Source organism: Otolemur garnettii, unplaced genomic scaffold (genome assembly GCF_000181295.1).
Source record: "Otolemur garnettii isolate 467f Iridium unplaced genomic scaffold, OtoGar3 scaffold00007, whole genome shotgun sequence".
Classification (NCBI taxonomy): domain Eukaryota; kingdom Metazoa; phylum Chordata; class Mammalia; order Primates; family Galagidae; genus Otolemur; species Otolemur garnettii.
Genome location: NW_003852402.1, coordinates 18,683,174 through 18,700,301, shown reverse-complemented (window position 1 = coordinate 18,700,301; position 17,128 = coordinate 18,683,174). Strand labels below are relative to the sequence as shown.

General features: G+C 39.0%; 1 protein-coding gene across 2 annotated transcripts in view; it reads right to left on the bottom strand.

The window, feature by feature from the left end:
* Positions 1 to 877: 877 nt before the first annotated feature.
* The window catches only part of IGF1 (insulin like growth factor 1), a 72,351-nt gene continuing 56,100 nt past the window's right edge, over positions 878 to 17,128 (bottom strand). For both annotated transcript variants that reach the window (XM_003783298.2, XM_012801281.2), the window contains exon 4: positions 878 to 1,098. In XM_003783298.2, coding sequence (XP_003783346.1) covers positions 1,039 to 1,098 — 60 coding nt within the window. In that variant the 3' untranslated portion in view covers positions 878 to 1,038. The remainder of the gene's footprint in view (positions 1,099 to 17,128) is intronic.

Below are 17,128 nucleotides of genomic sequence, written 5' to 3'. Positions count from 1 at the left end.
AGTCCTCTTTCTCTGTGTTTTCTCTTTGGCTCCAGGCTTCCTTCTGTTTTGCTTTCACCTTTTACCGTTTTAGCCAGACTCTTTCATATAACAAACTACAAAATAGCACCATTGTACTAAAAAACAGAGTTTTACATACTGTTTGATATATCCTGTATTACTGATATGCTAAATTTACATAGTGCTCTATATGGAAAAAGTAAAAAGGGAAAAGTTATTAATCGGTTTGCACACTAAGTCATCATTCGAGGGAACCGTTTAGAGTTTAAGAGACTTTCTACGTTTAAAACATATGCCTAAAAATGATTGGCCTCAAAGTTGCAATAATTTGCATTACTTTTGTAAGCATGATGTGGAAAAATAAAGCTTTGTGTCTAAAATAAGTGCATCCAACTTATATTTGGTACAAATGCCACAGATGGAATCTGGCAGGTTAAAAATTTATGTGCTACTTGACTACATGCTGCTGCTTTGAGGAGGCCAAATTCGGCAAATATAAAGGTTATGAAAAGAGGTGATGGGGACAGATAAACGAGATTATCAGACACTGTAAAACAAACCGCCTGTGTTGTGTAGAAAGAAGTGCAAATAAGGAAACAATTCATAAACCACTTAGACAAGGTTGCTGAAGGAATGGCTCCAGCAGCCAAGATTTAGAGAGGAATTTAGTGCAACTGGATCTATACAACACCCATGCATTTGTGGCTCTTGAGAGGCAGGGACTAAGATATATATATATATATATATATATATATATATATATATATTTGATATGTGTATATATATATTCTTTGAAACTAACACATACTTTTTTTTTTTTTCTCCAGGACCATTTTTGCAAGGTGCAAAGCTTTAACAATCACTCCTAAAGACAATGTTGGAATGTTTACTTGTATATTTCATTGGGGGAATGCCCATCTTTTAAATGTTATCAAACTTCTTTTTTTGGTAGGTGTTCCAATGTTCAACAGGTAACTCGTGCAGAGCAAAGGATCTTGTGGTGACTTGTCATTCTTCACTCCTCATCCTGAGGGTCTCCTACATCCTGTAGTTCTTATTTCCTGCACTCCCTCGACTTGCGTTCTTCAAATGTACTTCCTGTAAATAAGGGAGAAAAAGTGGCATTAACTTGATGAGGCTTTATGTACCCATTGCTAATAGAGAACTTGAGTCTTGGGTTTTTTTTTGAAAGGACCATATACTAGGTATAGTGGACAGGCCTTTAATACTTGGCCAAACCTCACTCAGGCTTTTTTTTTTTTTTTTGAGACAGAATCTTATTTTGTGGCCCTTAATAGAGCGCTGTAGCATCATAGCTCACAGCAACCTCAAACTTTGGGGCTTAAGTGATCCTTTTGCCCAGTTTTTTCATTTTTAGTAGAGACAGGGTCTCACTCTTGCTCAGGCTGATCCCAAACTCCTGAGCTCAAGCAATCCACCTGCCTCGGCCTCCCACAGTGCTAGGATTATAGGCATGAGCCGCCATGCCCAGCCACTCACGTTTTTTTTGTATGTACCCTGGTGATATGAATACCACAGATTGTTTTATAATCATACACAGATGCATTTCTATCTATCTGCCTATATCACAGATTTATTGACCAGAAGAGGATCCTGAAAAATCCTGCTTTCTGGCCTATACCTCTTTTCCTAACCATTGCCACCACCACCAAAAGAAAAATCAATCACCTTTTGGAGTTATCCTCTGTTGTTTGTTGCAATTTGTTCGGTTTTAATCTTTATAAAAAAGATATTTTCCTTTTTTTCCTTTAGAGAAAGGTAGAGTTTTAGAAGTAGGAGGCTGAGAAGTTTTGTAATTAATTTTGAATCTGTAAATTCACAGACATACTAAGCTTAGCTCAAATCCTAGCTCTTCCTTTTTCTAGCTATGTGAACTTGTGCAAGTGACAATCTCTTGTGTCTCAGTTTCTTCATCCATAGAACAGAACAGCAATAGTATCTATATCATAGGATTCAAGATTAATAAATTGAAAATCACTTACAATAAGCCTGGCGTACCGTAAATGCTATGCAAGCATTAGCTGCTGTGATTAATTACTCATTGTGTATCTTCCCTTTATTAGCATCTTTATTGAGAAGTAACCATTCTAGGAGTGGAAATCCTGGGTCCTTTGGTTTGGTGCTACCATTCACTCATCATAGGTAATGCTGTTATTTAAGGAATATTGAGTGTTGTTTTAGAATATAAGCCCTTTGGGAGCAGGAACTTGTCTGTTCGTTGTCATAGTCCTAGTATCTGGGACAGTGCCCAGGATACTGCAGGTGCTTGATAAATATCTGCACATGAATTGAATGAATGAATGTGAGGTACCCACCTCATTATGTGCAGAACCAAGTCATTATACTTTACCTGTAAGTATTATTTTATTTGAATTGAATATGAATATGAATATGAATATTTGAATTGAATTGAATATGTTTGAATAGCAAAGAATTTACATTAGGATTTTTGAAAAAATAGAGAAGGAAATGGCATTTACATGAGTAAACTTAAGGTACTTCTTTTCTTGGTGTTACTTTTGCTGGAGGGTCCTCTATAGGAAGATGTAATGGGAAATTATTGATATAAAATGAAGTTTAAGGAGCCACCATATCCCTTTTCTGTACAATATGTTTCCAGCAGGACCAAAAACAAGAGTTCTCACCATGAGGTCTGGAATTGCCAAACCATTCCTTCTGCCTAAGGTAACAAATGCCCACCAGATCACATTTGTTAGGAGCTAAGGCACCTTAGAGATCACTCAGACCTGAGATTTGGAGAGGATGAGAGGTTTCAGTACTGAGACTGGGAAAATAACACCCATTGGCTAAGGCCCATGGGGACTTGGCAATTCTTTTCACACATTCTTCAGCTCTATTTGGAACATCAGAGTTATCACCAAATCCTTCATAAAAAGTCTCAGCACTTTGTGAGTTGATGGTCAATATCCTGTACTGACCGAGTAGAAAGGAGATGGCATAATAGTGTAAAAATATTTATCAAACTAGCTAGTTCAGTGGCCACTGCAAAGAAAGCTGGTGGGAAGAATCAGGCCATTTGTATAAAGTAGCTTGAAATGCCACCTATACATTTTAATATCCTGGCATTTTTTCTTCAAGTACATACAAATCCATTTAACATGCGTTTATTGCAGTCCAAAGCATCTACCGTTAAGCTACTGATACACTTACGTTCCTTATCAAGCATCTTACACTACTTTCTTAAAGGAGTTCTCTAGAAAAATAAAGGAAAGACAAATGAGACCACAGAGTAGCATCACTTATGTTCCCAAACAGCTATTGTTAAGGATACCATCTCTCTGCCACAGTAGTTATCAAATTAATTGATAGGCAGAGAGACACACTAATTTGAATTTTACCTCTTTTTTCTTTTTCTGTCTTAGGAGGTTTACCAGCTTTTACAAAAAGATGATTTATAAGAATCTGCAATGCCCAAACTCAGAAAACACTCAAGAATGAAATGATAAAGAAAGTCTCATGAAGACTTTAATCTCCTCTCAAGTTGAGTTAATTCCAAATTTTTAGAAGAAAATAGTAAGGTATTTTTTGTGCTTCACTCTTCAAATTAATAGGGGCTGTAGCAAAAAGAATTGAAGTTAAATTGGCGAGCCATATAGATCTTATCTTTTGTCCCCAAGCTAGAGATTCTTTTTCTTTTGCCTCAAAAGGTATAAAGTGCTAAGTCTGAGCAGAGGGACTCTCTGGCCTATTTCTTCTTCTTAGCATCACAGCAAAGCCATGGGCTGAAACTCACTTGAGTAAAGTGGATGCTGCTCCAAGTAGCATGGTTCCCATGCACACTCACAAACGGTGAAGGCCATTCAAACCAGCTGGGATGCTGTCTGGTTTGCATTTGGCTCTTTTCCCAGGCTCTCACATGTGACTTCTTTGTTGCAGACAATGACAGTGACAAAACAAAAGCACTCAGGGACTTGGTCTCAGTTGCATCTGTTGTTTTGCTCATTGTCTTAACTTAATTACTCTGGCCACCCTTGACAATGGATGGCAAGTGGGTGCAGTTAGAAGCAGCCTTCGTTGTTGGAGCTGGCACCCACCTTCCGTGCACTTCTTGAAGGGTTATGAAACTGTCCCACATTCCGCCAAGCAAAAACTTCTCACTTCAACAGTTTGTCCAAGACAAACAAACCAGCTGAAACTGTTTCTAGTATGCAACTAGACAGATTTTTGAAAGGAAAACAGTAGTGAGTAAATACTGTTTCCTATTGACACCAGGGAAGGTAAGACCATTAAAAAAAATTTTTTTTGACCCTTCAGCTTACCGAGGTCGATTAAAGAAACATATCCTTCTGAAGGAAGGGTTAACCAACTCATTAGAAACTAAGTTTGAGAAGAGCTTAATTTGTGATATACATTATTACACATTGTGTACATACACAGATACTTAGGAAGCTAGAAGAGGCCCTGAAGAGACCATTTGCATTCTCTCCTTATCACCTGCCTCTTATCCTAGCTCTTTCCTCTTATCCAGAAGAAAGCAATCCATAAACTTTTCAATTAAGAAAATAACTGAGGGCTAATAATTATAGCAATAATAATGATGATGATGATAATAATCTTGCTTAACATTTGCAGAAGCTTTACAGTTTGCAGAATATTTGCAGAATAATCTCACTGAATCCTCACAACCACCTCATGAGGGGATGTGATGTTGTTCACATCAGTTCCACTTAAAAGCTGAGGCTGGCTAAGAATTAGTAACATGCTTTAGTTCACATTGGAACAAACCAATAGACCTAGGACTGAAATAACAGTTCCCATTGCTTGAACATTTTATTATGTGCTGGGCACTATATTATGCAGATTAATTGTATACATTTTCTTATTTAGTTATAATTCTTTCCGAGATGAGTGCTGGCATCTTGACCACTTTACCTTTAAGGACTCTGAAGCTTGGAAAGGGTGAATGACTTGCCTGATTTCTTACAGTGAAGACATATGTGACTGTGGTTGGGATTCGCACCAGTTCCTTCTGACTCTAGAGCTCCCCAGTTGGCCACTCTGCTATCTCGCCTCCCGAAGAGGTAAAACATCTGGTGCCTCAGAGTCCAAATCTCTTTCCAACAGCAATAGTTGATGAGCTGCTTATGATCCCAGATGGTGGTAGATGACGCTGGTTTAGAGGGTAAGGCAGTGCCTTGGGGCAGAGTACTTTTAACTAGGAGGATGGGTGCCCTTCCCTTACCATAAGTGGAAGCTGGGCCTTACTGAATGGTTATTTATAGAGGACTAGTTCATGGTATTCAGTTAGCAGAAGCTCACCCTCTGGGTATTATAATGCCTTCTTTTCTCCCTGCCTATCTTTATGAGACTTTTCCTGAGAGAGAGAAGCTAAAAGAAAGATGATAATAGTCTCTTTACATTTTAGGGAGGAAGCAGTGATGTTTTCAATAGACTTTGTTTCCATCTCCACCCACTCCAAACAAGTTAAGTATTGTATGACATAAAATCTAAGAAAAGCCTGGCACTATAAAAAATATTGGGAAAATACTGTCCAGCATGGAATATTAGCAGTGCTATGCACAGCATAAAAATACTAACTTGGCATTGACCCTTTCCCCAAAAGGGTAAGATGGGAAAGAAAGAGCAGTGGATGACTGGAGACATGGTTGTGTTATCAGCTCTTTACCTGTTGAAAAGGATGTGCTGTAGCAATTTTGCTAGCTTGGCCTGGGGATATATGAAATTTTGGAAGGTGACTTAGACATCTTGGTATCAACTTTAATATCTCTTTACTTCAAAGAATCACAAATTCAAATTCCAGGAGAGTTGGGTCAGCCTTTCATCTCTGGGAGCCAACCAGATTGTCATGACATCTACTCCGTGCTTTGGGATATGACTTTAGAACCCAAGGACAAGGTGTACATTCTGAGACCTGAACTCTATGTTCATGTGGCTGCCTCTTTAAGAAAGAGTGAGAGGTGTGTACTTACTGGACACCATGTTGGTTTGCCCAGCCTCATGTTTCTTTCCGGAAACCTCATCTTACTTTTTATGTGACTATGGTGGGAATGGCCTTTTCCCCCCAATATGACCTCCTTCTTTGGCAGGCCCCTCCCGTATGCCAATGACTGAGTGTGATGGGGACACCAAGGCACAATTGTTCCTGGGAAATGCAGGATACTTTTATTGGCCAGTGTTGGCTGAAAGATTCCTTGCTGGCTTTGCTGAACTTTCCTTTCTGCAGCAGGTGAGGATATGTCCACCCAATCTTCTCTCCCTTCCTCCTTCACTTGAGGTCAGACTTGCTTTCACACAGGGATTCCTCATCATAAAAGCCTGGTCTCATCTTTTATTTCTTGGAGACCCTGGGCTTACACACCTGCTTTGGAGTTGTGTGACCTTCGATAATCACTGTGTTGTTCTCTCCTCAGTTTCCTATTCTGTAAAATGAACAGGTAGGATAAGAACACCTACCCCATAGTGTTGCTATACCTGAGTATGATAACACTTACACATTAACTGAGCATAGGGGATAGTTGTGTGCAAGGGAGCCTACTATTTCAAGGACACTTGATTTAGATCCATTATGTGAACTTGATTGTTAGCAGTATTCTACCTTTGTCAGAGCATTGATGTGCTACAGGGCAAATCCTGCATGTTTGTCTTGCCACTCAAAGGTAAGCTCCTTGAGAACAGGTAAGCCTAGTTCCTTCACCTCTCTATCCTCCTCAAATGCAAGTATGGTGCTTTAAGCAAAGTGACAAACTGAGAAGTGTTTGTTAATTGATTTAGATTTGCTGCAGGAGTGAAGGAAGAGTGTTCAAGTCAACAGCAAACATTGTATGGCTGCTTATTTCCTGTTGTGTTTTACAGGGGGAGATAGCACAGAGACTCTTCTTGTCTCAGAACTTAGGAGTACCAGGCTATGATATAGTAAGTATCAATTAGGAAATGAAGGAGATAGATTAGTGCATGGTTAGCACACTGGAGTCCATCTCGAGCTTAGGTTCTGATTTGGGCACTTGTTAATGCAAGACTTTGGCAAGACATTTAGCCATACTCAGCCTGAGTTTTCCTATCTGTACAGCAGAGATAAATATAGTACTCCCCCATTGGCTTATGGTGCAATCAAATGGGGTGATTTGCTGTAGGACTTACCCCAGGGGATGTGCCTAATCAATATCAGCTATTATTGTGATTAATTATTTGTTACTATTTTCAAAGCACTTTTCATGCTAGGGTGCTGCTTCCCTTTGTCTGGCTGAATCTGGGGAAAGAGTAGTTACTACTCGGGTTTCCAGAGCTCCCTTGAATGCTGGGGTAGCAGACTTATAGCTCTTTTTTTTTTTCTAGTGGCAGGTGCATCACTAGAAATGCCCAGGAATCAGGATGTTTCCTATTGTTATTCCAAGATTGTCCTGACTTAGCAACCTTCTTTCTCTTTAAAGGACACACCTGATTCTATCTGATATAGCTCTGCTTGTGATGTAAGAAATCTCTACCAAGATGGTTTAAAAGCTTGGAAGAAAAAAAAAAGAAAGAAAGAAAAGAAAGGAAAAAAGGCCAAAGCAGTACTTTGTCTTGCTGGCAAGAGGTATTTATGTTGCCTTTAATAGTCTTGAAGGATGTTGTAAAATACTTCAGGCTTCAGGGCTGCTCAGATTGTTGATTTTATGGGTAGCTTGTTTAGTTAGCTGTTTGTGTTTGTGTCACATTTTTAAATTTAAAAAAAATTTAGGCACTATCTTTCTCAGAGGGAGATGATTTTGGAATTGCTGAAAGGTTCAAATGTGGTATTTTATAAAGTGAAACACCAGATTCTAGCAATTTTACTGATATGTGCTAAAGATTCAGGACATTCTTACCTAAAAATTGGATTTGATTATTCTTTTTCTCTTAGGCCTCCAAAATGCCATTGTTTCATTCTATGTACAACTTAAGTTAGAGTTAATTAAACTAGCATATGCAGGAATTTTTATATCACAGTGTCCTTGGGAGATGTGAGGCCCAGGGTTTTACCTTTTGCTGTCATTTCAATGCAACAGTGATGAGTTCACAGGGTTATTAGGAAAGGGTGTTACCCTCTTCCACGCATTCTTTGTGTGTGTGACAAATCTGGGGAGAACATTCCAATGCTGTGTTCCGAATTTTCCTTCTCACTGAATTGAGAGAAATTTTGGAAGTTTGGACAGCCTTCCTGAACTTTTAGGATGAACAAAATAACACTATGACAAGTTAAAGTGATTTGCATCTGTTTGAGGTTGATGGGCGCCTTCAGCATATAAAAGTAAACACTCAGAGTGCCAGCCAGAGCTATTCCAAGGCAGAAAATGGCGCAAGAACAATTCATGCCTGCATACACTTTGAAAAAACTCAAAATTGTTATGTTGTGCCAAAAACACCTCTACCTCCATCCTAGCATTCTTTTGAAGAAAGGAACAAATATCATAGTTTACAGAGAGACAAACCAGAGCATTCAATAGCGACCTGGGTCAACCAATACTGACAAAATAACAACGATACCATCGATTTATTGACTCAGTTAAACTCTTTATTTCTGCTAGTCTTCTAATGCCTCATGAGCTAGTCAAGATGCCAGGAGGCACATTTGCACCATGACATATGCACATTCTCTAGTCTACAATTGTCAACTGCTTAAGCATCTTTATTCAAATCCTCAACTCGCTATGGTCTCCCTCCTAGTCTTTTGGCATTTTTTGTCTTGCCATAATTGTTACCCAAAGCTGTGAAAATAGGACATTGCATTTTCCCAGGTGGCAGAACTAGTTGGTCTTTGATTATTTAACCTCTTGGTGTTGGTTAGACAGAAAGCCCCATGTGAATGTTTATAACTTTACGCAGAATTTTTGTAGAAAGTTTTGCCGTAAATCCCAGCTTGGAAACCTACGCCATTTGGCTAGTTTGGGTTAGGTGTAACATTTCTTGGTCTTTCACTGGCTATTTTATCTGAAACAGGAGTTGCCATTATGCTCAGCTTTTCATAGATTTTGCTCTTAACATCCCATCTTCTTATGGGCATTCTGACAACAATGCCAAGGAGAACAGTGTAACCCATTGCCACCCTTTTTCCCAGAGTGACAACAACATGAACCTACTAAAATAAATGTACATTCCCTTATCTGACCCAATCGACTGAAAGCATATACCAAGGTGAAGAGTGGAAGTAAGAGGTTATGGTTAAGAAAAGGGAAAGTAGTTGAAGAGGCACTGAATAAGTGTTGCCAATAATCCCAGTCTCTAACAGAAGTAGGGGAGGGAGATGACGACAGTAAGATTGTCTGGACGCACTGAGCTTTAACTGTAAAGATTCAAGAATTAGATCTGGAAGTTTCAGAAGTTGCAAACTGGTTTATGGGAAAGTTAGCAAGACCCAAAATGAGATGGATCTATGGAGTCCCCCTCTGTAGATCATATGGACAGTGGTTGAAGTCCTTGGTTTCTTAGAAGATACAATAGAAAGAAGAGCAACTTCTTTCTGCTCCTCCAGGAATGTTCCCTTTATTTCCAGAATAATATTTAATTTAGGACTAGAACCTTATGGCCTTTGGGAAGACAAAGTAATCCTGCAGTTTTTGGTGAGTGATGATTAGTTTTTTCCAGAGGAATTTACCTTCATTGAAAGAAAAGCCAGGAAACCATAATTACCTGTAATTTTGGAAAATCATTTACTCCAAATCACCTCTGAATACAACAGTACTAGGACACAAAGCTACACATATGCACAGCCACAAACACAGTAGAGAAAATAATCCCCTTCCCCATAGAACTGTTTGCTGTAGTTAATTACAGATACAAGGACACTTAGACTTAAAACCATTTGGCTGTGTCTTTAGCGTTCTGATTTCTAACCAATGAATTTCTACTTTTTTAAAGAGTTAGTTTCTTGACCAATTGATCTTAAAACTATAACCATAGTAAGTTAATAAAATAAAGATGAGAATTTTCCAAAATGTTTTCTGACTCCTGTTACTCATCTACCAAGAGCCCATCTAATCTATAATTGAGTTCCTGGTGTTTTAAGAACTTTCTTAATGGCTCTTTAGACACATCAGACCGGGACTCATAGACCTACTTACTATTCCATGCCTCTCATGATTTTCCTGCTGTTTTAAATTTCCATTTCTCTCTCCTGGAGTTTAATCATAAGTTTGTATTTATAAATCATCTCTTTTGGTTGCTAGATACAAGTGGAGTAGTTCTCAAGGCATCAGGAAGTCTAATTAAGGAAGGCCCCCAAATATGTGAGCATCAGGGAAAAGTTCTGATCTCAGGCCCTTGAAGATGCAAAAGCTGATCTGGAAGTTTGGTAGCTCCTGAAGAACCTTTGCTAACCTCAGCTATTCCTTTAAAAGTAGATCTACCTTGCTTAGGTCAAATGAATTGGTAACTGGGCTTTAAATACACAAGCTGAGAATTCCACAGCAGTTATTCCAAACCTTGCACTGTGTAAAATAGGATTCTGTTTCATCTAACGCTATTAATCTTTTCGCTGCTACCAAAGTCTTCCACTTTATCTGGAGGCTATCGACTCTGCCCTAGGATTAAAAATCAACTACTCGTTATATAGGAAATATTGCAAAAATCCTTATTCCATCACATGGGAAAGTAAAGAGAATAACCCCCATTTTCTACTATGGATGCTAAAATGGATTTGAGAAATTGCAAAATTTATTACCTAAGAAAACATTGCTTCCCTCTAGTGAAAGGGAAGTGGGCAGGGGATAAAGAAGAGGGTAGGGGAATTAGTTTGGGGGAACTCATTTCTTTGCTTCCTTTTCCACCCTTACATCCTCACAGTGTACACATTAGAAGCTGTATGAAGTTTTGTTTGTTTTCAAGAGATGTTCGAGAGCAGATCAAATGCTTATGAAAAGTATTGCATCGGTGGTGGTGGCCTTAGAAACTGAAGTGTCCTGGAAGTTGTGTGAGCCCGGAAATATCCCACATTTCTATTTATTTTGGCAATTTTACTTAAAAATAGCTAGAGCTAGAGTTCATGCTACAATTAAATTTCCCCAGGCACCATGAAATGAAAATACTAGTTTGATTTTAACTAGTTGAGAAAAATGGTGGTTTTCTGAAAGTTCATTGTATGACCCTAAAATAAAAGTTAACAGTTCTTCATGTGGGAGAACTATCCTACTATTTAAGTGGGAATTATTTATAGAATCAGGGGTTTTCTGGGTTGGAAGAAGTCTTAGGTCACTGAATTCTCTTCTTTTATCACATTTTTGAAACTCTGTTACCACATAGGAAAGTGTTGGCAGGCTTGGACTTGAAGTTTTGGTGGCACAAGACTGACTTCCACTTCAAGATACCAACTTTTTTTTTTTCATATGGCTCTAATTTTCAGAAGGAAGTAAACGAACTAAAACTTTAGTAGTCCTTACTATGTGTCAGACATCATTTTAAGCACTGTAATATATATGTTTGTGAAGTACATCCCTCCAAAGAGACGCATACATACTCTATATGTATAATATCAACATACCCTCACAACAACTCTATGAGCTAGATTCAAGTGTTACCCCTATTTGACAGATTAGAAAACTGAGGCACACGTAAGTTAGGTGATTTGTCCAAAGCCACACAGCTAGGAATTGAATCAGGATCTAAACCCTCTAAACCTAGGCAATATGACTCTACATTCTGTACTCTTTTATTTATTTATTTATTTTTATTTTTTAAGACAGAGCCTCACTTTGTTGCCCTTGGTAGAGTGCCATGGCATCATAGCCCATAGCAACCTCAACTCTTGGGCTCAAGAGATCCTCTTGCCTCCCTTTTTCATTTTTAGTAGAGATGGGACACTCTTACTCAGGCTGGTCTTGAACTAGTGAGCTCAAGCAATCCACTTGCCTCGGCCTCCCAGAGTGCTAGGATTGTAGGCATGAGCCACTGAGCCTGGCCATTCTGTACTCTTGATGATTATATTTCAGCCTCTCTGATGGGTCTAACTTCCCTTTATGCCTAGTATGGAAATTTGCATGTTGTAGATGCTTAATAAAAATATGTTTAACCAATTTTATTTCAGGATCATGATTCTATACAAATTCCAAGTGGTTTTACATACAATCATCAAATTGCCTTAATAAATACAGTTGAAACAGTAGAATTTTAAATTATGATTTATAGTCTGCCTACTTCAAGAAAACATGAGGGAAGTAACAGGTATACAACCCTGACTATAAAGTTCTTCATTAGTGCCTATAGCAGTAGGTCCTTGAACCATTTGGGGCCATAGAAGGAAATTCCAAACATGCAAGAGCTATAGAAGCATAGCACCTATGTAAGGTAACAGAATTATTAAATCTTACCAGTACAACTTATTTTTATGGTCTTTCTACCACTATTCATTAGCCTATGTCACTAATTTGTGTGTCCATCCATCCATCCATCCATCCATCTTTTTATCCAGTATTTTATGTCATGTATTACTTGGTACTTCAATATTGACATTAGAAAGGAATACATGGAAAGATAATAATAGATTTTCCCTGTTTTCTTAATTCATATTATTTGGTAAACACAAGTAGGCATTTAAGATAGTTGCTTTAGCATTGATAGAAGTCATTCCAAAAAGAAGTATGTTTTAATGCAGAATTGAAGCATTAAGCATTCTTTAACCAGAAAAGTTGTTTTTTTCTTTTTCCTCTCTCCCTCCCTACTTCCTTCCTTCCTTCTCTACTTACTTTTTTTCTTTTCTATTTTTTTTTTTTACTTAAAAAAAGGAATTTACAATAGGATTTGGGCATCTGGATGATTGGAGGGGGGCCTAAATGATTCCCTTGCCTCAACCTCCCCAATAGCCAGGACTACAGGTATGTGATACCACATCCAGCTGTTTGGTTTTTTTTTTTTTTTTTCTTTTTTTGTGCAGTAGGATATTGTTATATTGACCAGGCTGGTCTTGAAATCCTGGGCTCAAGCTATCCTCCTACCTCGGTCTCAGCCTCCCAAAGGGCTTAATTCCTCTTGAAGGAGGTTCATCATTGGATGTAATGATAGTTTACCCAAACCTTTCCATAGGATATGGATTCTTAAATTCTTCTTCTGAGTCAATGGTCCTTGAGGAGTCCTTTGTATTTGAAAAACACTCTAAAGTAATGGTTGCAAGATACTAGAGTGTGCCTGAGGCTGGTTCCAAAGCATGAACATCTTAGGAGGAGAACTTAGTATTGCCTAAATAAGGTACTTGCCACATGGGTTCAGTCACTGCTCTGATAAGCCACAATCTACTTCATGACCACAGCCACAGTGGCTTAATTTCCATCTGGGGCTTTGGCAAGCTTCTGATTGGACCTTTTCCTCCCAGATTGAGCCTTAGGCATCTCCTTCAAAGTCAAGTGATCCTGAGTTTTCAGTGAACATGGAGAATGGGTGATCCTGGAGTAGAAAGCACGAGGGGCACAAAGGACCAGATAAAAAGGAGATTCCTTTATACTATGGCATCTTCAAAGCAGGCAACTTGAGTTCATCTCTTAATTTAATTATCATCTTACCCCATGAAGTGTTATCATTTGCTTGGTAGAGCACTTCTCTCTTGTACCCACTCTCAGCTCTTATGCTTCACAATTTGGAGGATCTTGAGACTTTTTGCTTTATTACCTATGAGCACCTTAATTCCACTGATTTAACCAAGGGAACTAAGACCTGAATTCTGTGATTCTACTTATCTTTTCTTCACCCTCAAGGAAATCCAGTGCTCTTGCTCTCATTTACTCCCTTCCTTCTGGTGGAATAAAAATAGTGGGAGACTGCAGGTGGCCATTTCTGCCTCCTCCTTTTCCTTTTAGAATTCTTTCTCAATTGACTCACTTTGTCTATGTGCTATTATCTCCTGACCAGGAGGAAAGCAGCTTAGAACCCAAATACATCTTTATTTCTGGATCTCCTATCTTTAAGATGAGGGATTGAACCAAACAATTTCTGAGCCTCTTCCAGCTCTTCACATAACAAGGTCCTAGGGTTTTCATGAAGCAGAAATTCATAGGATTTTACATTTTAAAATCTAGATCTATGTGTATGTGTAGGGTGGGGTAGGGAAGAGTTTCAAAGGTAGATATAATCAAAAGGCAGTAGTCAGACATCAGAAATCCTTTGTTATGGGCTGAATTGTGTCCCCACCCCAATTCAAATGCTGAAGTTTTAATTTCCAGTACGCCAAAATATGACTGGTCTTGTCTACAGCCATACCACCCTGAATGTGCCTAGTCTCATCTTGGAAGCTAAGCAGGGTCAGACCTGGCTTGTACTTGGATGGGAGATATGGTTTTTACAAACATAATTATGTTAAAACAAGTGAATAGGGTAGGCCCTAATCCAATCTGACTGGTGTCCTTACAAAGAGGATATTTGGACACGGAGATAAAGACACAAGGAGAGAAGAAGGAGGCCATTTATAAGCCAAGGAGAGCAGCCTGGGCTAGGCCTCCCTCTCAAGGCCTTAAAAGGACTGATACCTTGATTTTGGGCTTCTTTTTTCTTTTTTTGTAAAGACAGAGTCTCACTTTGTTACCCTTGGTAGAGTACCATGGCCTCACAGTTCACACCAACCTCCAACTCCTGGCTTTAGGTGATTCTCTTGCCTCAGCCTCCGGAGTAGCTGGGACTACAGAAGCCCACCATAACGCCCAGCTATTTTTGTTGTTGTTGTTGTTGTTGTCATAGTTTGGCCAGGGCCAGGTTTGAACCTGCCACCCTCCATATATGGGGCCGGCACCCTACCCACTGAGCCACAGGCGCTGCCCAGATTTTGGGCTTTCAACCTACAGAAGTGAGAAAATAAATTTCTGTGGGTTATGCCATCCAGTCTATGGTACTTTGTCATGGCAGACTAAGCAAACTAATACATCTTTTATATCTGATTCCAAACTGCACACACACAAAAAGTTCAGTGACCTCCTCTCAAAGGTTACCTCATAGGCCTCATAGGTGTTTAGGCAAATACTGAATGCCCTTTGGTACGAACTGTGGACTTGACTAAGAAATATAGCCTTCAATCACAGCAGGAAGTGGAATCTGGGAACTTGTATGACACAATTCTGTCTTGCTGAGAATTGGGGGCTAATATTTAACTCTGAATTGACATAGGCAATTCTTCTGTAACAGATTAATACAGAATTTTAAAATGCACATGAAACTCTTGATTTTTACCTAGATATCTGAAATCTTTTACTCTTTTTTAAATTGCTTTTTGGGGGGCTGAGAAATGGTATGTCTTATTTGCTGCTTCTTTGATTTTTATTCTTTTTTTCATTCTTGCCACTGTCTTTCTTTGGGCTTTCTTGGGCTTTATATTTTTCTTTTCTATTTTCTCCATGTTCTTTTTAGCCACATTCCTACAACAGGTTATTTCTTCTTCCATCATGCCTTCATCCAGCTCCAGTAGGCCTCCTTCTCTTCATTCCCTCTATTACATCTCCTGCTTTTCTTTCTTGCTGTCTGTTCCTCTCTCACCATCCTCACCACTGTTTGCTTAGTTCTCCTCTCCTCCAGTTTTCTTTATTTTTACCTCTGCATTCAGCATTTCTACTTCCAATTTCCTCCTCTGCTCTTTCTTCCTTGCTCTGATCTGTTGACTTGCTTCTTTCCCCTCCTCCTCCTTCTGTTCCCCTTCTAGGCATTTCTTTGGCCCACCTTTCCTTCTCCTCTGAGATTTCATGTTCTTATTGGTGGATGAGAGCTGATACTATAAACATCACAAAAATAACTACATTGAGAACAGGTGGTTCTTTCAGTGTCCTCCAAGACAGAGCCTTGGGTCAGCCCAGAATGCCTGGGCTCCATACGATGCAGGAGACAGCATTGGTGTTGGAGAGGGCTCTGTATCTCAGTCACAAGACCATCATTCTAGAACTTTAGGACTCCTCACTGACACCTAATCCCGCCCCAGCAAAAAATTAAGAGGCACTGGGTGACCTGGAAAAAGAAAGAATGAACCTGCCTTTACCCCTCCAAACCTATGTTCCTGCCAAATTTCTTCTGTGGTCCTTGCTCCCTGATTCACTATTGAGCTCCTGTGCACTAGGTCCTGCCCAGTCCCCATCCTTCCCTACGGGTGGCACCCTGAGTCACATCCTTGCTAAGCCTTCCCAGTCCTCCCCCAGCCTCAGGTGCAATTTAGCGTAAGGAAGCAGCAAAACTGTCATTGTAAAATTGGTCTCTCATCTTGTGCCTTCTGCACAACATTAGCTCCAAATATTCAGACCACACCTTGGCATTTATTTTTCAACAAAGTTCCCAAGGAGACCCAAATGAGAGCTTTTTCTTTCCTTACTCATCTTTCTCACTTTCTTTTTCCTCTTTTACTATTTCTTTAGTTCTTTCTTTTTACTTAATGACTCAAGTTTTAGTTAATCCCTTCCATTCATTTGTTCATTTGTTCATTCTCTCATTCAACAAAAATCTATGAAGTGACTACAAGTGCACCAGATCCTTTATGCACTTGCAGTGGCACAGATGGTACTTCTAACATTTGTTTATGGTCTAGCTCTTAGAAAAAGACACCTGCAAATTTTGATCACTAGAAATTTCTAGGCGTTCTTATGGCAAAACAGAAATTTCTATTTTTAATGCATTTTTTCTTTAATTGTGCTTACACTGAATATGAATTCCAAATAGTTTCCATTAGTCTTTTTATCTCCTTTGCACAATTGCAGAGTCCCAGAACTTGAAAGGTTATATGGTTTATTATTAATTATAATTTTGACAGACATTACCACTGGTCTAATAGGTACTTTGTACAGGCAGGTGAGAAGCATCTTATAAAGTATATGCATTCATTTTCTTAATTTTGACAGCAACCTAATGTGGTAGATATTACTGTTATCCCATTTTACTGATAAAACTGAGTTTTGAATAGGTTATACTTTTTGGCCAAGGGCTTTTACTTGGTGAGTAGGATGGTTAGGACTTCAGTTTTGCCTGATACCAAAGCCTCTGTTTCTTTAGTCACTGTTTTCTAATCCTCAAATAATCCATAGTAGTGGAAGGGGAGATTTGCCATGCTGAATAACCATAGGAACGGTCATGTAATCCATCACTTTGGCTGGAATGGAGCTTTTCCGACCCATAAGTCAGGAGGCTATGGGGCAGAATATCTGTTTGGCCTACCCACATGTGT